Source organism: Rhinatrema bivittatum, chromosome 3 (assembly GCF_901001135.1).
Source record: "Rhinatrema bivittatum chromosome 3, aRhiBiv1.1, whole genome shotgun sequence".
In the NCBI taxonomy this organism is placed as follows: Eukaryota; Metazoa; Chordata; class Amphibia; order Gymnophiona; family Rhinatrematidae; genus Rhinatrema; species Rhinatrema bivittatum.
This window is the reverse complement of record NC_042617.1, coordinates 186,119,619-186,140,678: the sequence shown is the minus strand read 5'-3', so window position 1 is coordinate 186,140,678 and position 21,060 is coordinate 186,119,619. Positions and strand designations below refer to the sequence as shown.

The 21,060-nt window shown below is 43.8% G+C and overlaps 1 protein-coding gene across 1 annotated transcript in view; it reads right to left on the bottom strand.

The window, feature by feature from the left end:
* Window positions 1–21,060, bottom strand: part of UTRN (utrophin) — a 1,458,479-nt gene that overhangs the window by 1,029,642 nt on the left and 407,777 nt on the right. The window contains exons 30-34 of the mRNA XM_029594027.1: window positions 18,416–18,577; window positions 12,920–13,048; window positions 6,479–6,652; window positions 5,943–6,098; window positions 3,530–3,700 (exon numbers count right to left, since the gene is read on the bottom strand). Coding sequence (XP_029449887.1) covers window positions 3,530–3,700; window positions 5,943–6,098; window positions 6,479–6,652; window positions 12,920–13,048; window positions 18,416–18,577 — 792 coding nt within the window. The remainder of the gene's footprint in view (window positions 1–3,529; window positions 3,701–5,942; window positions 6,099–6,478; window positions 6,653–12,919; window positions 13,049–18,415; window positions 18,578–21,060) is intronic.

Sequence of the window (21,060 nt, the reverse complement as noted above, 5' to 3'; positions counted from 1 at the left end):
TTGAGGGCGGACTCCACCACCATAGACTAGTGCGGGAGTGGATGCCTCTCAAACCCCTTGGTGGGCTGAACGAGATACACTGCATCGGTCTTCCTGTTCACTGGGGATACCGAGATGGTGTGTTCCCAGAGCTGGACAAACAAGTCCTTAAAAATGTCATGAACTGGGACAGCCTCCACCTCCTTAGGCGCATTCAAAAACTGGAGGATTTCCAGCATCTTGTGCTGAGAGTCCTCCGCTGTCAGAAGTTGGAAGGGGACAGACTCCGCCATGGCCTGTACAAAGCTCGCAAATGTCAGGTCCTTGGGAGGGGATCGACACCTCTCCTCTGGAGGAAATGGCTCAGAAAGAAGGTCCTCGGAGTCCTTTGAGGAGGACTCAGATGCATCATCCCCCCATGGGTCGTATGGGGCGTCCTCCTTACTCAGGTCACCCAGGTACACCAGTCGGAGAGCCCAGACTATGCCCTTGGCCTGAGGCACCAATGGTACTGAGGGCATTGGGATACTCAGGGACTTCGAAGGACCCGATATGGACTCAGGCAACGCTGGCCATGGGGGTCAGCCATGAAAGCAGAGCCATCGGTCCCGATGGCCCACCCTTGTCCAAGGAATCTGCGATGGGAATGGACTCCGTCAGGGGCAGCATCAGAGCTCCCTGGGGCATCGAGGGCACCCGGGGCACTGGCATTGGCTGCATTGGTAGGGCACCGAGGAGCAAGTCCAAGCGCTCCAGCAACAGTGCCAGCACCGACGGTACAGGCTCCAGCATCGGTGGTGGCCCCATTGGGGCTACCGACTCAAATCTGACCGCCAACCAAACTCTACACTCTAACTCCTCCTCAAATGCTGCCGAAGAAAGGACAGCCGGAGCAGGAGGAGAAGGCGAGACCTGGACTCCCTTAGAACCCTGAGGGAGACCAGTGTCCGACCGGAATCGGTGGGGACCACCTCAAGCCTCCGGATTCGATGGAAAGAGACGCCTCCTCAGGTCAGGGCTGCTTCGAGGGCATCTCGGTTGGTGCCGGTACCTTCCCAAGCCTGGTCTCATGCGAGGATGGAGACTGATGATGATGCTTTCTCGATATCTCACAGTGCTCAGCCCAGTCTTTCCTGATGCTGACGGAGATGGAGACAACCCGGACCTGGAACGAGAAGAAATGAAAGCAGGCAGGTCCCCAGCGCCCAATTCAACCTGGGCACCTGGCAGCGGAGAAGACAACACAGGTCTGGCAGCCGCTGACTCCCCTTTTCCCAAGGGCATCGACGCCCCCGATGTCATTGCTGAGGGACCAGCATCTCCATTTTGTCAAGCGCACGCAGCGACCCTTGGGGGTCATTTGGCAGCAAAATTGCACCCCCCTGACATTGTGCGATGCCCCCAGGCACAAGATACAGAACACGTGAGGGTCTGTAATGGACATGGTTCAGGGATACTGGGGGTATTGGCGAAAACCTGATGACATCATTTTAAAAAATAACTATCGAGTGATCGATGGATGGCGGTCACTGAGAACTAGCACCGTTAGGGAGCGACCACAAAGAACACAAAAACTAACCGCGATGCCTACTAACTAGGGCCAGGACGATGTCGGGGGACCCGGCATGGGAACAGAACCGAAGAACACTCAAACGTGGAAGTTTTCCTACAAAAACAGCGAGAGCTCCGCAGAAGAGAAGAGATTGAAGAGGGACCCCGCGTGAATAGTGACATGTTGGGCATGCTCAGTGTGCCAGTCAAAGTTTCTAGAAACTTTGATAAAAGTTTTCCATGCCAGGCTCCATCTGATGATGCTATCCTGCTTGCCCTAGAAGGAGAAACTTTTCCCAGATTACTTTGACAAGGAGGAGAAATCAGCTGCCACTGACCCCCCAGTGAAGTTTTCAGCAAAGGAAGAAGGGGATAAGGAGGGTCTCCAGGTGGACAGTGCTGAAGCAGCCTGTCAGATGGAAAATTCCGACAAGACGATTTAGGAAGACAAGAGCTGAAAGTCAAGTCTACTGAATGCATTTTATTTTGAACCAGTAGCTCCAAGGATACAGTGTGGTAAAAGGCAGATGGGGATACCAGATCAACACCATCATGTTTTAAGGGGTTTAATGTTGGTAGGAAGCAGGATGAGGGGAAGGGCAGGGATTATTTGTTTTAACTTGAGGTATCTTTCCTATGATGTGACGGCATGTGTGTGCTGCTGAGAAAAGAGGAAGTTGTTGGAGGATGTATAATAGGGTATGTTCAGCAGGCTTTGGTGGATTCTGATATCATTAATACTAGATAGTTGGAGGTAATGGTGTGTGCCCAAGTTGGTCATTCTCCCATCATCTTCCTTAGGAGTGTTCAGAAATTACCTTGGCAATTCCCAAAAGTGTCATCAGCCAAAATGAACACTAGGGATTAATGCCAGTTTCAAGCTCCAGCTATATTGGTGATGGAAACAAGGTGGTGGACTTAACTGAGGAGGTGTGTAGGATGTGAGTGGAAGGCAGTATTATGGCTCCTATGGGCAAATTCCTAATGGTTTAGACAGCATCATAAAACACGACCAGATTTGACAAGATGCAGCATTCACTACTGTAGAGAATCTGATCATAGTCCTACTCATTTATCTTCCTTATTGTACCTAACACCATGAAGTCACTGTAACTGTGCAGCTGTGCTATGTGAACTAAGCTAAAATTTCAGGATCGCTTACCTTATGAAAATGTACTATCAACATCGGCACAAACTGTTGAAGCAACAACAAAAACCCAAATCTGTGCCAACTTACTGGAAAACTTCTCACTCCAACAGTAACATGATAAACCTCCTTCTCTGATATTGCGCAACTGAGGAATGTGTCAGGGTGCTCTCTATAAAATCATGCAGTACTGTGGAGCACATGTAGATGGATATTTATTTTATTTATTTATTTAAGTTTTTTTTTATATACCAACATTCAAGACAGAAGTCCCATCATGCTGGTTCACAAAGAACAGGGGTGTAAATATAATAAACATTACAATTTGAACTATAGTGCGGAAAAGCAGAAAAGCAGTTACATATAACAGGGATATATCATAATGATTTCCTCAGGACAAGCATGTGCGAATATGTAAGCTTGTTTCATCACCCAAAATGCTTCTGGATCTCTGATTTTATGCTCCATTCTCCACAAATAACTAGGGATCCTTTGTAGTTTTCTAAAATTCTTTAAATCCCTATTTTGCCTTCATCACTTCCCTTGGAAGGCTGTTCCAAGCATCAACTACCCATTCTATAAAGAAATAGTACCTATGTTACTCATGAATCTACCCTCTTTCAGCCTCACCCAAACAACTCTACATGTACTTAGTGGCTATAGACACAATTAAGAGAGAAATTTTTCTTATGCCAAATATATTTTTAGCTAGGTGCAGCAGCTGTCTTACTAAGCTGTTTTTGAGTTGAGACACAAAAACGCTTCACAGCTGCTGAATTCCATTCTGTACGGTGTCAAATGTGCGGTAACAAAAAGCAAGCTGCAAGAAGTCAAAACTGTGAATTTCCTCACTTTAGCCCAAGCAATTTCTGTATCCAAATCAGCCAGCAGGCTCTCGGCAGCCGACTTCTGCACCAGCTCGGCCTCAGTGGCAGTGAGCCATTCCGACAGCGAGGTTGCCTCCTTCTTCAGCTTCCGTGCCAGCTGGCAGGCCCGCTCCAGATCTTGTTTCCCTTCTGTGACCTGCAAAAAGGAACCCCAAAAATTCAGAAATAGGACACCTCCAAGCCTTCCATTATTTTAAAACGCTGCCACAGTAAAGCAGCAGCTCCACAGTACCCTCCCCTCCTCTGTACTCTTCAATAGGAGACTACATTTAAGCCTTACCAGCTGTTAAATGCTATTGTCATTCCTTAGCAGCACTCTTCATCTCTCAACTAAAAAAAAAACCCTAAGAAATGCTGAAAGTTTCGAACTGCATTCTCTGAATGTCAATTGTTCCTCTGTAACTACCACTTGCCAAAGATCAGCGTTATACTCACGTCATCGCTAACAAGCCACTGCGTGCTGTGTATCCACGGAGAAGAAACCAAAAAAAGTCCATTACACCGACAATGTCTTCCTCACAACAGTGCATCAGTTAGGTATAGTGCTAGGAGTCTGACTCAAGAGCATCTTGTTTGACTGTACTAAATCCATTTTTTCTTTGCTAACTATAATTGGAAAAAAGATATCACAGCTGCTTTTCTATTAACATGCAAAAATGCTCAGCTTCACTGAAAATCCTTTATATCTTGTCCCTAGTGCTGGTTACTTAACGTGCTATTCAGATACAAATACCTAATAACAGCAAACTGCCTTAACATGTCCATATTCATTCATCACTAAACATTCAACACTCAACTGAATACACGTGCAGCACAATTTTAAACTCTATTTTCCCTTCAACCACTTTCTTTCGGTCCTTTAAATGCATGGATTTCACAGCTTCTAACAGTTTCCCCAAGGATTTTCCCTCCTCATTAGGATGACTATGACTGGTCAGCCTGCTCAAAATATTTACAGCAGTACTAAACCCTAAAAAGAGAAGGTTGCTGAGAATTTGGATTCTGTTTCTGGCGCAGATGCCTCAGCAAATTCTGTATGCGGGGCAAGTCGCAGAAAACTAGGGACTTTAATTATTAGCTACTTGAAAATCCATGATAGACTGTTCATTTAAAAAAAAAAATCTATTTAGACAGCTTTAAAAAGTGGATCACGATGCATGCAAAAAAATATATAAATTAAGATAAAAGCAGCCAATCAAAAAGTTATTGCCCAAAAATCTGTGAGAAAGTGGGGAATATTCTGTGGCACACATCTACTGACAGCAAAATGATCTGCTCAGGCAGTGACCATACCCTCAAACCCCACTGAGTGGAGCAACATGAACTTAAATGTACAAAATACCAACTGATATAGACTCAATCTCCAGCTAACTTGTATATTCAGATATCATATTTATTTTTAACTTTTTTATACCGACGTTCCTGTAAAAGATACAGACCACACTGGTTTACATTGAACTGAGATGTCACGGTGAGCAAATTACAAGAAACAGGAGATACAAATAATTGGGAGCGGGAAACTAACGTATCTTCCCTATATACGACCCCAAATACAGTCATCGATTACAAATTGAATTACAACGATTGCGGGCAAGACAACCCACGTAAAAACCTTGCCTACAATATGCATAGCATATATTTTGTACACAACTTTCAAGCAAATTAAAAGCTACTCCAAATATAACTAAATACAGTTTGAAACTAGGTCAGCAACAGAATGAACTGGGCGGTCTAGTGGATGGGTAGTCTTAAAGGATGGGTACAGATAAATGTAAGTATTCTGGGTCAAAGAAGGGAACTGAAAAGCTAGGACAGATAGAGGAAATGGACTTGACCTTCTAGACATAAATGAGTGTTATGTTTCGGGAAAAGCTTGGCTGAAGAGTCACGTTTTGAGTTTTTTTTTTGAAAGCCAAAGGGCAAGGTTCTTGTCGAAGGTCCGGGGGAAGGGCATTCCATTGTGTGGGACCAGCTGTAGATAAGGTGCGCTTCCTTAAGGATGTCTTTGCGGGAGGGGCGTACAATGTGCCGCATCATTCTCTACTGACCTGGTTCCATAAAATTCTATCACCTATAAATTGCTTATTGACCTTTTTTTATAACATGGATGCATGGAGTAGTCTCCCATTTGGTACAGATAAGGATAGTATCTGAATTCAAGAATGCATGGGATAAACATAGGGGATCTCTAAGGGAGAGATGGGAATCGTAAAGCTAAATTATTTGGGCGGATTGGTAGGCTAGTTAGGCCGTATGTTCTTTTTCTGCCATCACATTTCTATGTTGCTTAACAACCACCACACTACATTTGCACAGCTGCTTTAAAAAGGCAGGCAATACTCACAGCATGATGCACAGTTCATTCAATGTCCCCTCACCTGGGCACCCAGATCATTGTAGAGAAGCTTCAAAGCCGTCAGCTGTTCATCCATTCCCTTTGGGTTATCCGTCTGCTGCTTCTGTACTATCTGCCTTCCTGTCTTGATCACCGTCTCCACTTCCAGCTTTACCTCGCTAAGAGTTTTATAAAGCCTCTAAAGAAAGAGATACAATAAAAAAGGCAAACATTTTAATCCAACCACTGAATGCTGCCTGCCATATGAGATTCGACCAACCACAGTGCTGCAGCTCATAAAAATGTTCACGGTTAGTATATAAACTGCACATACTTACACGCAATACAAATAGGATCAGCAAAGCAGCAAATTAAAATCTGTAAAACCCCTAGAGGCATATTATGCTCCGTGAGAAGATTTGGAGTCTTAAGAAACCCTCTTATTCAACAATTAACTACTTGAGCAGTCAAAATGTATAAATCACCTTAATGCACCGCCCTGTTTTTCAAGCAGATACACACTGCATTATAATACAGCCCCCCTCTCCTAAGAATCAAAGCAGCATGATGCTATCTTACCATACAACCGTCCATATGAGTCTGGATGATGTCCGGGTCGACCTCCTTCACATCCAGCACATGCAGCTCTGCTTTCACGCTCTCCAACACCCGTCTGCAATCCAGCATGCGCTGCTCAAAGTTAGCAGGTTTCTGGAAAAGCTGGTATTTTGTGGACACTTCCCGGAGCTTCCTCTGTTTCCGTAGCCAAATTTAATTGAATGAAAATACAGACAGAAAGCGGTGCAATTTATGATAAACCAGATTATAATGAGGTCTTGCACTGCAGCATCTTAGTCGTCTCCCTTTCCAACATTCAGTTAAAGTTTCCTTCACTTTAAGGGTGCCAATTATAGTCAAAGGCCATAAAACCCTCTTCCCTCACACCACCTTATAAAAATATTTTTGCAGCTTAGAATGAGTTGAAATGTTATGCGAGTTGAAATGTTATGCGAATGGTAGCTCTCTCACTTTGCCAAATCCTCACAAAACGATTTGCATTGTTCGCCACTTTGAGAAAACTTTTGACACGAGATTTAATGTAACAAAGTGAAACAAAGAGAAAACACATAGAGTATTTATCTCAGTCTGCATACACCCCTAAGATTAGGCTCCTCTTAACTCATGAGGAGGCCCCTATGCATTCAATGATGAGTATATAACAATAATAATAAGGGGTATGCTACGCCAGCCATTGTTGTGCATTCATCCCAAATGGGCCAATTGTAGGGTGCTCGCAGGGCTTAACTCCCTACAGAGTTTCCGCTGGAAAATTCAGGGCCAGCCAGGGCCACAAGTGCATTTAGTACCCACAGCCCTTGCACCTGCTCTGTGATGGGCAACAGGTCCACGCCATGAATGACGTGCATGAATTTGAAAATAAAAACCCCTCAGCCAGCTCCGCTCTCCACAATCCTTTAAAGCTTTGGTGCTTTTATCCTGGCTGAAATCTTTTCAAAGTCGTCCTCATAATGCACAGCAATCTCAACATGCTGCATTTATCTATTTAAAAATGTATATACCGCATAACTAGTAAAATTTGCAATCAAAACGGTTTACAGATTTAACTTACACAATATAATCCAACATAAAACCAGTTCCAACAACACAATATTGCATATACAGACTACCAGCTCCCACTGCCACCCTAAGAACCCCCCTACTCCCCAAATCATAAACCTAATTCTCTACAGCATAATCAACCAAATCCTAAATCAACTTATCTGACCCCTCCTCTGAAAACTGGGAAGAAAAGAAATAGGCCTTCAGTAATTTATAAAATTTTGTATAACTCAATTCATTTCTAATCAGCACTGGTAAATTATTCCAGGCCAGAGGGGCTACTGCTGTAAAAGCACAATTAGAGCACCAATGAAATCTAAATTTCACCCACGTGAGAATTCCAAACATGCCCTCTGGGATGCTGTAAGGCCTCTACCTGATAAATGCCATGATAACTTTGATGAAAGGTATCGTGAACCATAAAAATGGACACAACGGAATACCATTGCTAGTAACTTGAAACTCACCCCTTTTATCGACGAGACCAATAAAGGAGATATACCCTATTCTTCCTGGACTTCCTACAAAACAGCTGTGCCGCACTGTTCGAAATTAGTTGTAACTTTTTTATCAAGTAATCTGGTAATCCCCACTAGCAGCCCATTACAGTAACCTAACACTCCCATAACCATAACTAAAACCAAAATCTTAATTGCAACATTATCCAGAAATGGTTTCAATTGTCAAATTCTTGTAAGCTGCCAGTGGGCCTTCTTAGAGATCTGATCCACAAAGGCTTCCATAGAGAAAGCTACATCCAAGACCACTCCCAAACTCCTAACTTTGGAGGAAATGGAAACTATTTGTGCCCCTACCTTCGGTTGTAATGACATGACCTGAAAATTCTCAAAAACTTGCCCTAGACCTAATTCAATTTTTGACTTATTTAATACCAAGCACCTTCCTTGCAGCCATTTGTCAACACTATCCAAACAATAATTTAAAGAGGGAGGTCTTGAGGTATATCAACTATGAGAGATACAGTCTGAAATCTCTCTGTAAAAAAAATATATAGGCTGCTTTTAGCAAACAATTTGCAAAGGTAATTACTCCAATATTTCCAGTTTTTGCTTTGGGTGTAAAAAATATTTCCATATTGATAAGAATGTTCCATACAGCCCATGAAAAGCTCAAGAATTCTGCTCAGATTCAGCTGCTTGCAGCAAACCAGTCCTGCTCAGACCAGGGCTGTGTCTATCTGTTCTGTTTCTCCTGGCCAAAAGGAGTTTTGTCACCTTGGCTTAGAGTGTAGCATCCATTGTATGGTCAGTCTATCCCCCTACCTCAAAACAAAACCATGAACTAAACTCTATCAGACAGATGTTTATGTAATCTTCCCCTGGAAAACCTTCAATGACAGAGATTCTCCCAACTCACTAGGAAACCTGCTCCAGGACTAGACTATTCTTAAGAGTTAGTTTTGCCTGAAGTTTTCCCAGCTACAATTTAAATCCTTAAATTCCTGTCCAATCTGATCATCCTCCTCATTATAACTCTATCCAGATTCAATCAAATCAACCCTCAGTCTCCCCATCCCTAGCTTAGAATCAGTGAAAGGCAGGGCAGGAGAGGTCAGCTGCAAGCAGTTCCAAATTCAAGTGAATGATTCTGAGCATAAAACGTGACAGCCCAGTCTGCGAATACAAAGGAAAACAGGCAAAACTGATGAAATTCTAAAATCATTTTTTATGTCATGGAAAGATCATTTCCAAAGCCCTTCTTGAGGTGATGGCTGGGCTTCACATATTGAGCAATCATTTGATTTTCTGCTTCATTATCTTGCAAAGGTTGTAGGAAAATTGGTTCTTACCTGCTGATTTTCGTTCCTGTAGTACCACGGATCAGTCCAGGCTCCTGGGTTTTGCCTCCCCTCCAGCAGATGGTGACAGAGAAGTTTTGATTGAGCTGCCTTGTATCCTGAGGTGCCACCTGCAGTCCATCAGTATTGATCTGTACCCAAGCCAGATGAATAACACCTTAGCCAAAAACAGTAACTATAAACAATGTTGTCCCCCAAACGAGCAGAGGGAAGTAAAAACCATGCAAACTCAACCACTGTGCCTACCCTAGGTGGGACCGGAACCTGAGCCGTACTGATTCTTCAGAGAAAAAACAAAAATAACTGGCTGAGCAGACCCTCCAACTCCCCGTTCAGAAACTGGGTGGGACTCTGGACTGATCTGTGGTACTACAGGAATGAACATTAGCAGGTAAGAACCAATTTTCCTTTCCCTGTATGTTTCTGGATCAATCCAGACTCCTGGGATGTACCAAAACTTCCCTACACTGGGTGGGACCCTGAGAGTCCCGCTCGAAGCACACTCTTGCCAAAGCCCCCCGTTTCTGGGCCCTGGACATTCAGACGGTAGTGTCTGGCAAATGTGTGCAAAGACTTCCAAGTAACCGCCCTACATATCTCTTGCAGCAAAACCTGCTGACACTCAGCCCAAGAGGTTGCCTGCGATAGGGTAGAATGAGCATGAAGCCCATCCAGCAATGGACAACCATTAGCAATGTATGCAGAGCTAAATAGCTTCCTTCAACCATCGAGCAACAGTGGTCCTAGAAGCTTAATGCCCTCTCCGGGGCCACTCCACAGCACAAAAAGATGATCCAACAGTCGGAAACTGTTGGTAATCTCCAAGTAACGTAACAGAGTCCGTCTCACATCCAATCTTCGCAAATCTCTGGACTAAGGAGTGGAAGGACCCGAAACCAGGAAGGAAGGGATCTCCACAGACTGATTCAAATGAAAAGAGTACACCACCTTAGGCAGAAAGGAGGGAACCATTCTTAAGGACATTCCTGTTTCTGTAATCCTCAAGAAAGGATCCCTACAGGATAAGGCCTGAAGCTCTGACACCCGCTGAGCTGAGGCTACAGCCACCAGAAAAATCACTTTCAAAGTAAGATCTTTTAGCATCGCGCGCTTCAAAGGCTCAAACGGTGATGCACACGGCCCTCAAAACCAGGTTAAGGCTCAAGGAAGGACAAGGATTATGGACAGGAGGATGTAAATGCTTCGCCCCCGAAGGAAGCGTACGATATCCGGATGTGCGGCAAAATGAACTCCGCACACACTACCATGAAAACAATCCAGAGCCATTACCTGAACTCTCAGGGAATTAAAGGATAAACCTTTACCTAGACCATCCTGTAAAAAGGCCAAGACATGAGCGACTGAGGGATGGAAGGGATCCACAGCATGGTCCACACCCTGACATATGCTAGGGAGGTAGAGGTTTTCCTAGACTGTCAGAGAGTAGCAATCACTGTATCCGAACAAATCTCTTAGCCGAGCCCTCTCAAAAGCCAGGCCACTAGTCAAAAGCGATCTGCCTCTTCCAAACAAAAAGGACCTTGACGGAGGAGATTTGGCAAGAAATGAAGCTGCAAGGGGCCATCCACCGCTAGGTTGACCAGGGCCACAAACCACAGCTGCCTCAGCCATTCTGGAGCTACAAGAATTACATTCCCTCGATGGACCTCTACGCGGCACACCACCTTGCCGATGAGTGGCCATGGAAGAAATACGTACAGCAGAACATCCAACAGCCAAGGGAGGACTAGAGCGTCCAGCCCCTCCGCTCCTGTCTCCCGACGCCAACTGAAGAACCTCGGCGCCTTGGCATTACAGAAATTTGCCATTAAGTCCATGCTGGGCTTGCTCCACTTGCGGCATATAAGGTGAAAAGCTTCCCCTGAGAGCTCCCACTCTACGGGATCCAACTGGTGTTGACTGAGGAAATCCGCTTGAACGTTATCCGTGCCTGCAATGTAGGAGGCTGCGATCCTCTCCAGATGCAGTTCTGCCCAGCTAACCAATTCCCAGGCCTCCAAAGCTACCACCCGGCTCTTGGTACCACCTTGGCGGTTTATGTAGGCCACTGCTGTTGCATTGTCCGAAAGGATCTGCATGGACCTCCCCCTCACCAGAGGGAGGAAAGCCTGCAGAGCCATCTGCACTGCTCTGGTCTCCAACCTGTTGATCGACCACAATGCCTCCTCCACCGACCACCGTCCCTGTACCGAATTGTTCTGACAGACTGCTCCCCACCCGGAATGACTGGCATCCATAGTTACTACTGTCCAGGTGGGAATTTCCAAGTCCACCCCCCAGCGCAACGTGTCCAAGAGGAGCCACCAAGAGAGGCTGGAACATGCACATTCAGTGAGAGGTAGCTGAAACTGCTCCAAGATGGGGTCCCAGCAGGTTAGCAAAGCTGACTGTAGAGGTCTCATATGAGCAAAGCCCATGGAACCATCTCCAATGTGGAAGTCATGGACCCGAGGCCCTGCAGGTAATCCCAGACCCTGGGCACTCGCTTGTCCAACAGAGAACGCACTTCAGCCTTCAACTTGGAGATCCAGTCCTTGGTGAGAAAAACTTTGCCCAACCATGTGTTGAAAAGCGCCCCCAGAAACTCCAAGGTCTGGGAGGGGACAAGGCGACTCTTGGCCAAATTGATTATCCACCCCAGAGACCTCAAGATATGGAGGACGCGATCCACCGCCATCCGACAGAGAGGTTCCAACTTTGCTCGGCTCAACCAGTTGTCCAAATAAGGATGAACCAAGATGCCCTCCTTCCGGAGCACTGCTCAACCTAAGAGGAACGTGGACTGATATTGGCAAAGCTCCAGTCAGCCTCCATCTCCTAGCCTTCTCCACCATCCAACGGTGGGGACCCATAGGGCTTGCCCTGCGGGTAGCATCAACCCCACCTCGGGCCAAGGGTCCACCATCAGCGCAACAAGGGGGAACGGGGAAAATGGCAAAAAACCATGGGGAGAACAAGGAAAAAGGCCCCAGCGGTGGGGAGCAGGGAGAGAATCGGAGGAGGACTGAAGTCCGTGCCTACCTGAGAGATGTGCCACTTCCCTGTTTTGTTTTTCTCTTTTTTTTTTTTTTTTTTACAAAACTTTGTTGTCTACCAAAAAACAAAATCCAGGCTCTGAAGGGTCCCCGGTCCCTCCCCAGGGAGAGTGAGCCGGGACCCCCAGTATCACCCTGGTGCAGATCTTACAGGGTCTCCGACCCTCTGTTCGCCTGCCTCAAATACCAAGGGGGATGGCCCCACCAGGACCTGACAACCCCCTGGGAGGCTATAGGTCTAATCCTTGCTGTAAATTGCTGGTCTTCTTTGGGGCTTTTTGGGTTTTTTTGTACTTCAGACTGCAAGGTTTTGCACCTCCACCATCTGCTGGAGAAAGAGAAATACTGACGGACTGCAAGTGGCACCTCAGGATGTAAGGAAGCTCAATCAAAACATCTGTCTCCATTTGCTGGAGGGGAGGCAAAACCCAGGAGTCTTGACTGATCCGGGTAAGTACAGGGAATGCTGGTTTATACTTAGGTGTCTAGATCTAAGGAGCACAAATCAGAAATGGATTGCTTTACCTGCAATGCATCCAACTGGTTACCGCTTCGTGGTGTCTTGGAGTCTGGAGAGCTCGGGGGCAGGGATCTCGCATTTCTCCTCAGCTCTTCCAAGGTTGCTTCGTGGACTGCAATTTCTGTTTGAAGTTTCTATAAAATTGAAGAGAAAAAGATGTTAGGGATGAAAAAAATACATGCTGCAACTTGTCGAGCCTCAGTACAACCATGTTAAGACTATCAGATAAACAGTGAGTGAACAAGCTAAAAATAACATTAGCTGTGCATGATTCTTATAAAATCTATTATAATAAAGGAGGAATTACTATAAAGGATTGTCCCCCCCCCCCCTTGCTTTGACATCATAGATACGCCACCTCCTAGTCAACTGGGAGGTGTTTTAAGAGATGACGTGCCGTCATCTCTTAAAACCCACTTACCATCAAGATGCTGAGGGACTGATCCAGGTTCTTCAGAGGCCGTAAGAGAGCCATGGGCCAACTATCTGGGTCCAGGAAAGGCCAGGCACATTCCGACTGATTGTCCCTCCCTTTGCTGTGACATCATAGAGACTCCACCTCCAGAGTCAGCTGGGATGTGTTTTAATAGACATTGTGCCACCGCTGAGATTGAGCAAACCCTCTTAACATCAAGATGCTGAGGAGAGTGAAGGGACTGATCCAGCCTCTTTGGGGGCCATGAGAGAGTCATGGGCCGACTATTTGGGTCCAGGAAAGGCCAAGCACATTCTGGCCGACTGTCCCTCTCCCTGCCGTGACGTCATAGAGACTCCACCTCCTGAGTCAGCTGGGAGGTGTTTTAAGAGACGTTGTGCCACTGCTACAGCATGCCAAAGGGGCACACTTAAGAGGAACGCCCTTTAGTGCAACCCTTTGTGAGCTTTTATTAGTTTTTATTATTAGGGTGTCGGACAATTGGCTAAGATGTGCTTGGGTCAGGTTTCCATTCCACGGGTGTGCGGTAATGGTAGATATGGGGGGCTTGGTTTTTATAAGGGATATAAAAAGTGGAGGGGAGTTAGTTGGTTATCTAAAGTGGGTCGTGAGGATAATATAGACAAGGGAAGAGAAGTGAAATGCTTGTTATTAAACACTCAGTCATCGTGAAACAAGGTTACTGCAATAGATGATTTGATTGTATTAGATACTCATTTTTCACATAACCATGGTTATGTGAAGATTCCCCTGCCCTTTTACCTCAATTTTGCCCTGTGGGATTTAAGGTTTTATTTGCTCATAGACAGGTGGGGTGGTGGGAGGGGGAGGAGTGGCGGTACTTTTTAGAGATGATTGGTCTTTAGATCAAGTATTATCACATATCCTTTAAATGGATTTTAGAGGGAAATATCAGGATGGGCTTTTATTGTTGTATCTACTTCAGGAATAAAAGAAGGAGAGATGCAGGAGGTGATAGAATTTATTGGGGCTATGACTTCGTTTTTCACAGCTTATTGTAGTAAGATATTTTAATATTCATTTTGAAGATGAGGCTTGCAGGAAAGCCCAGGATTTTTTGAATATGTTATCTTCTTTTGGGCTGGTACAAATAGTGAATTTTACAATACATCACTTAGGTCATACATTAGATTTGGTGGTCGGTCCTACAGGTATGGTGGAATCTGGGAGGTTAAGAATCTTGTATGAAAGGGAGGCGTAATGGTCATTTGTTTTGCTTTTCTTATCCTGGCTCCTGAGGTTAGTCAGGGTTTGTGGAATAAAGAGCAAAAAATGATTTGAGGTAAATTAGTTGAGAATTTGTTTTATTTCGAATGGGGGTGAGAAAATTTATTATTAGAGAATGGAAAGTTGGAGGATTTGGTGGGTCAGTGGAATTCCTCTATTAAGCAAGTGTTGGATAGGATTTCCCCAGAGAAAGAGCGATTAAGTAAAAAGGGGGGTGTCTGCACCTTGGTTTTCACCACATTTGATTAAACAAAGACAAAAAGTACATAAATTGGAAAGAATTTGGATACAATCTCATGCATGGGAAGATAAATTAAGTTGGTGTAAAATTGCGAATAGATATGTTTTTGAAGATAGATATGTGAAACAGTTGCTGAAAATTAGGATTGAGAAAGCAGAGAATAGATCATCAGAAATTTTTAAGATCACACATTCCTTGTTGGGGGAAATTGTTTCCCTAAATTGGAGATACCAGATGTGTTGAACGGGGATAGCTTTGTTGGTTTATGGCATAAGAAAATTCAGGATAGTGGTGAATTGAATAGGCAGAATTTGGTTACTGAAGTTGAAAAGGGGGAGAAGTGGGTTGAGAATGTGATGAGTTTGGAAGTTCTGTTGTCACCTCAGTAATATTAATAAGAATAGGAGGATTCTTTTAGAGTTTGATAAGGTAGGTATCCTTGAATTACAGATTACGTTGAAAAGTTGTAAAATGACCACTTGTATATTGGGTCCCTGCCCCTCATTTTTGATTAGGTCATTGCCAGAAGATCTTTTACCAAGATTACAGTTGTTGATTAATGCATCCTTAGAGGATGGTATTTTGCCGGGGGCCTTGAAACTGTCTGTGGTAACCCCCATTTTGAAATCGGCCTCTTTGGATAAATCTAATTACGCTAGTTTTCATCCGATCTCTAATTGCCCTTTTTTAGCTAAAGTATTGGAGAAGGTAATGTGCTCTCAGTTGTCTGATTATTTGGAAGAGGAGAGGACGTTAGATAAATGTCAGTCTGGGTTCAGAAAGAGTTATGGTACAGAGACAGTGACGGTATCCGTACAGGAGGAGATACTGAGATATAGGGATAAGGGGATGCCTGTAGTGGTGATATTGTTAGATCTGTCTAATGCTTTTGATATGATAAACCATGGGTTACTTTTAGGAATATGTAAACAATTAGGCTTAGGAGGAAAGGTTTGGGATTGGTTATCGTCTTTCTTGATGGGACGATCCTCTGTAGTATGTGTGAGGGGGGGGGGGGGACTATCTAAATCATACAGATTGTGGGGTACCATAGGGTTCCCCCTTTACCTCCTCTGTTGTTTAATCTTTTTTTGCAGCCTTTGGGTGCTCTTATCCAGGAACAGGGGTTTAATGGATTTATCTATGCTGATGAAGTGCAATTAATTTTCCAATGAAGAAAGATGTGTCTGAATCAGTGTCCAGAATTAATGTAGGGTTAAATAATATTTTAGGATGGTTTGTCTCTCAAAAGCTTTTAGTAAACCTGAACAACACAGAATGGTTGTACATAGGGAGAGAGGGAATTTCAAAGGAAGTTGTAGTTGAAAGAAGTAAAAAAAGTAAGGAATTTAGGGGTGTATGTTGCGCCCATCGGTCGCAGATGGCTGCAACCTTTGCTGCTCACCTCATTTTGCCCAGTAGCCTCGATTCTGGCTAAGATGGCTGTCTCTGCCTCTGCACGCCGACCTCCTTGGTGTTCCCGGGATGGTGAAGGCGATCCAGGACGCCATCTTGAACCCGGAGTGACCTAGAGCACGCGCGCCTGCCTCCTTCTTGTGCACGTCATGGCGGGAACCTCGGGGGCATCCCCTCCACATGACATCACTGCCCACATGTACTTAAGCTAACTGGACTTTCCTACCTATGAGTTAGCAAGGATTCCATCTTTCTATTCCTTACTTGAGATGCTTCGCATCACTGTACCGGTGTTCCTGGCTGAGTGACTCAGGTACCTGCTCCTCGGGGGCCTTGCTGCACTCAGGGCTATCTGCTCCTTGGAGAGCCTCTCCTGTCTGTCTCTCCTTCCCCAGCTAAGTGAGTTCTTCTGCACTGGACCTCCACTGCTGCTACTACGTATTCTCTTCTGCATTGTGAGTACAAGACCTACTCTTCGTTACCACGTCTATTCAGCTGTGTGGGATCCTCGGGTTACCCCGCTCTGCGGACCACTACTGGATCCTCGCTGTCTTGTGCCAATTGCCAACACCTACCTCTGGCCTACCCCACGCTGCGGACCACTACCGGAATTACACTGTCTTGTACCAGTTACTCACATCTGCCTCTGACCTACCCCGCACTGCGGACCACTATCGGGGCTACCACGCACAAGGTTTCAAGAAGCAAGGATTCCCCGGGTTACCCCTCCCTGCGAACCACTACCGGAGAATCCATCTCAGGTCTTCTAATTCCTGGACTGAGTTTACAACCCGCTCCTTGGGTTTCTCTTTGCTGTATAATAAATATTCTCTGACTCCTGTGTCCATCACTGCTGAGACCCCGCCTGTCAGGTAGAGTCCTCACTGGGCTCCTCCCAATGGGTGGAGTCAGCTCTCTCCGTGACCTAAGGGCCCACAAACCAAGTTAAAACATAACAGTGTAATTAGATGAGATCCTAACTATAAATAAGCATATTTCTTCGGTGGTGCAGAGGGTTTGGTGCTGGCTTAGACAGTTAAGGAGACGTCAAAGTTTCTTAGAGAAGTTTCTAGATTGGTGGTTCAGGCACTAGTCTGTCAAATATTAGATTATTGAAATGTTGTATTGGTGGGCTTCCTTAAAAAGTGTATAAAACGCTTACAGGTTGTACAAAATATCATCGGCATTAGCATTGGTTCTATCTAGACAGGACGTCTGTAAAGTGTCTAATAGAAAAAGGATGTTCTCAGTTGGTGGTCCCGAGTTGTGGAACTCGGCACCTTTGGAGGTGAGGGTAGTAACAGAACTATCTCAGCTTTAAGAAAAAGTTAAAGGCCTAGCTTTTTGCATCATAGCTTGGGCTATGCTGTGAGTGGTATAGATTTGAGAGGTTTTTTTAAAGTTTTGAACCTTTTATTTGAATGTATTTTATGGTTCTTCAAGTGTAAACTGCTCTGGCAAGATCTGGAATCTGCTGTGCGGTATATAAGAAATGAGAAATAAATAAACTAAGCTCCTGTCCCTCTGCAAAGTTTAGACAAAGCCTTTTTTTTTGGGGGGGGGGATTTTCTCCTTAATTCAAATAAAATAAAGAAACATCCAAATTTAATATATCTTAAGGGAAATCAAAATAAGATGTCAAGTACAAAATTTCAGGTTGAACTGGGTGTTGTTTATACCAGGCTGCATTTACACAACAGGAGAGGCCGAGAGGTTGAGACAACTAGACTTCTATAATTCTGAATAAATTGGTGTCGGTGTTCTGTTAGTCTACCTGGAAACCATAGGCAGTGCTTTATTCCTGGACTAACAATCTAATTGTGACTACCTTTTGGAACTATGCTCCCTTCATTTGCATTGACTTGAAAAAGAAAGCAAAGCCTTTGAAAGCTAGTCACAAACGTAATAAGCTAGTCCAGAAAAAGGTATCTCCTACAACTTGTTTGTTAGCCCTTATTTCTATCATAATTTTGAAAGTATTCTTTATTGAAATAGTCAGGATTTGCCTATAATCAAAAGTTCTATATATACATACACACACACACACACACACAAATTGACACAATACAAATGGATTTTTCATCTTAACCAGCCATCATAATTTGTATCTCAAAATTCCTAAAGCATACACTAGCCAAAGAGACCACTGAAATATTGTACCTGTGCCTCCTGGGGTATCTGAAAGGCATCCACCCTGTTGGTCAAATATGAAGCCAACTGTTTATCCAGCTCTTCCAGGGATTCCTTCAAGGCTTGAAGCATTTGGTCATGCTCCTGCAAGGTCTTCAAGTGATGCTCCAGAGAAATCTGCTTACTGACTGCCTACACACAAGAGATATTTTCACAATGTGTGGGGATTTTTTTTGTGATTTATGACACTGCCTCCAAACAGACCATATACAACCAAACGAACAATAGAAGGAAGATACAGAAACTTCTAAAAGCTCTCCTTGTTAAAAAACAAACAAAAAAAATTACAAATTGCACTGTTGCTATTATATTTATTTTTTGTTTTGTTTGCTTTGTATTTACTGTAATATTTGTTTCTACTGTAACCTGCACTGATTAGTTTCAAAGCGCCAGCACTATATATTTTATAGAGACCGTTTAGATCAAGTCACAAAACTGCAATAAGAAATGTAGATGCCATTTACCTCCATCAAAATAAAAGTCATTCAGTTCACTCCTCCCCCAAAATATTCCCAAATAACAGACCTAAAATTGAATTTCTACTGTGTTCAAACAATTGCTGAAATAATTTCATTTGATCAGTAGAACAAGAACAAGGCCTATAAGAAGCATGACAAATATATTACATATTTTATGAGGCTATTTTATGGTTTATATTATACATTATTGATATTAACTTGCTTTGCTAGTTTTGCTCTGTTAGACATTGATTATATTTATGACTGTTATACATCGCTCTGTTTTACAAATGTAATAAGAGGCCATCCACGAAGAAGTAATAAACAAATATAAACATAAATATAAAGCAAGTGGTCACTTTCCCAGATTTATTAGCCATGACTACTATGCATACAACATTTTAGGACTGGATTGCAAACTAATTCGTAAACTCATGGCATATAATGGCGATCCCTTTAAACTAGAGCAGGTGGCAGGAATGTTTTTTGTGCCTATAAACTGCAGCATCTACTTGTAAGATGTTGGAATGCTGGACGAGTAAAATGGGGGTTTAGGGGAGGAGCAAAGGATCTCTCCCACATAACTCTTGCTTTCACATTATCTGTGGCACTCTCTCAGGCTGTGGGGATCTCCGAGAGATCTCTCTCTTTATCGGGCTAGTGAGGAGCGGGGTCTTTTAGCAGTCTCTCTCTCATACACTGAAAAAGAAGTCTTCTAGCAGTTTCTCTCATTGTCTGCATCGGCCCCATCTTCCCTCCTGCTCTGTGGTACAACTAAAGGCTTCTTTCTAAACAGTTACTGAAACAGGCTGATATAACGCTCTGGAAATGCGGCTTTTATCTAGGCTGGTCCCAGCACACCTCAGCCACTCTACCATATCCCGGCTGATGGACTTGGGTGTGGACCTGCATGCGCTACTAACACAGATCGGGGCCTCCCTAAAGGTGACACATTCTGGCTCTGAGAAGGCAGCAGCAAAATGCAAACTCAGAATTTTCATGCGACAGAGTCTGGGCTCCCGCTGCTAGGAGATGCTGGCCTCTGCACTAGACACATAAAAATTGATCCATAAATTAGCACTTGGGTTGTACGCCAAACAGTTCCCAAACACTCTCATTTCCCACCTCCCTCCACTGCCACAACACACCAAGAACTGAAAAATTAACAGGCTGGTTAGTCAAAAGAAAGAGAAAATCAGTTTTGTTATATAACTAAATCATACCATTCTGGTATTCAGTTCACAATACACCTAAAGTATTTGATACTTTACACCATCATTCTTACTTGTGCTTGCTTATAACAACTAAAATTGTTATAGCACCATGATTGCTGTCTTGTCACAAGATGATTTGAAATGAGAACATATATATTTTAGAAAATATAAATATATCTAATCACAATCCGGTTACAAATGCATTCCAAGCAGATTGAAAATGGGTCCTTCTGCAGTCTGCACCCACTCTAAATTCTCTTTCAAATGCATTGGTGGAGAAAGTTAAACACTGCATAATTTCTGAACTACATTAGGAATAAAAATGCAGATGATCACTACTATGTCAGTATAGTCATACACTGTAAAGCAATGCAGTAGTATTTCTATGGTCCTCTCTTTTCCTGGCTCTGTTTCTCCCTTTCTATTTCCTTCAAAGATCTCACCTTTTAGTTTTACTTATTTGGAAAGCATTAATTAATTTCCTCATCACTCAAATTATAGAATGCCTATAAACAGGAATTAGCAAATTTTCAGTCATGCTCTTATGCAAACTACCTGCAAACCCTGCAAAATTGAAGATCTCTTTATAAAAGGAATATATTTTCCATTAAGCACATTAAAGGAAAGGAACAAACTGGGTCTGAATTTACCATCTGTGCAACAGGCTAGAAACAACTATTTTGATATGTATATGGATGAAATTATTTGTCAAACTAACAGGTGAATTTTCAAAGAGTTGTTTGCGTTAAAATGTCCGCATACGCGAATATATGGGCCGAGGGTGAGTAACTCTTATTTTAAAACCGGCAAATTACTCACGTACATGCACAAGCAATAGAAATCACAAAAAGAGAGAGCAGATTTGGGGTGGGTCTGGGGCGTTCTGAGGCAGGGCCAACGTTTGCATGCGAAAATCCCAATTTTAAAACCAGCGAACGCAGCG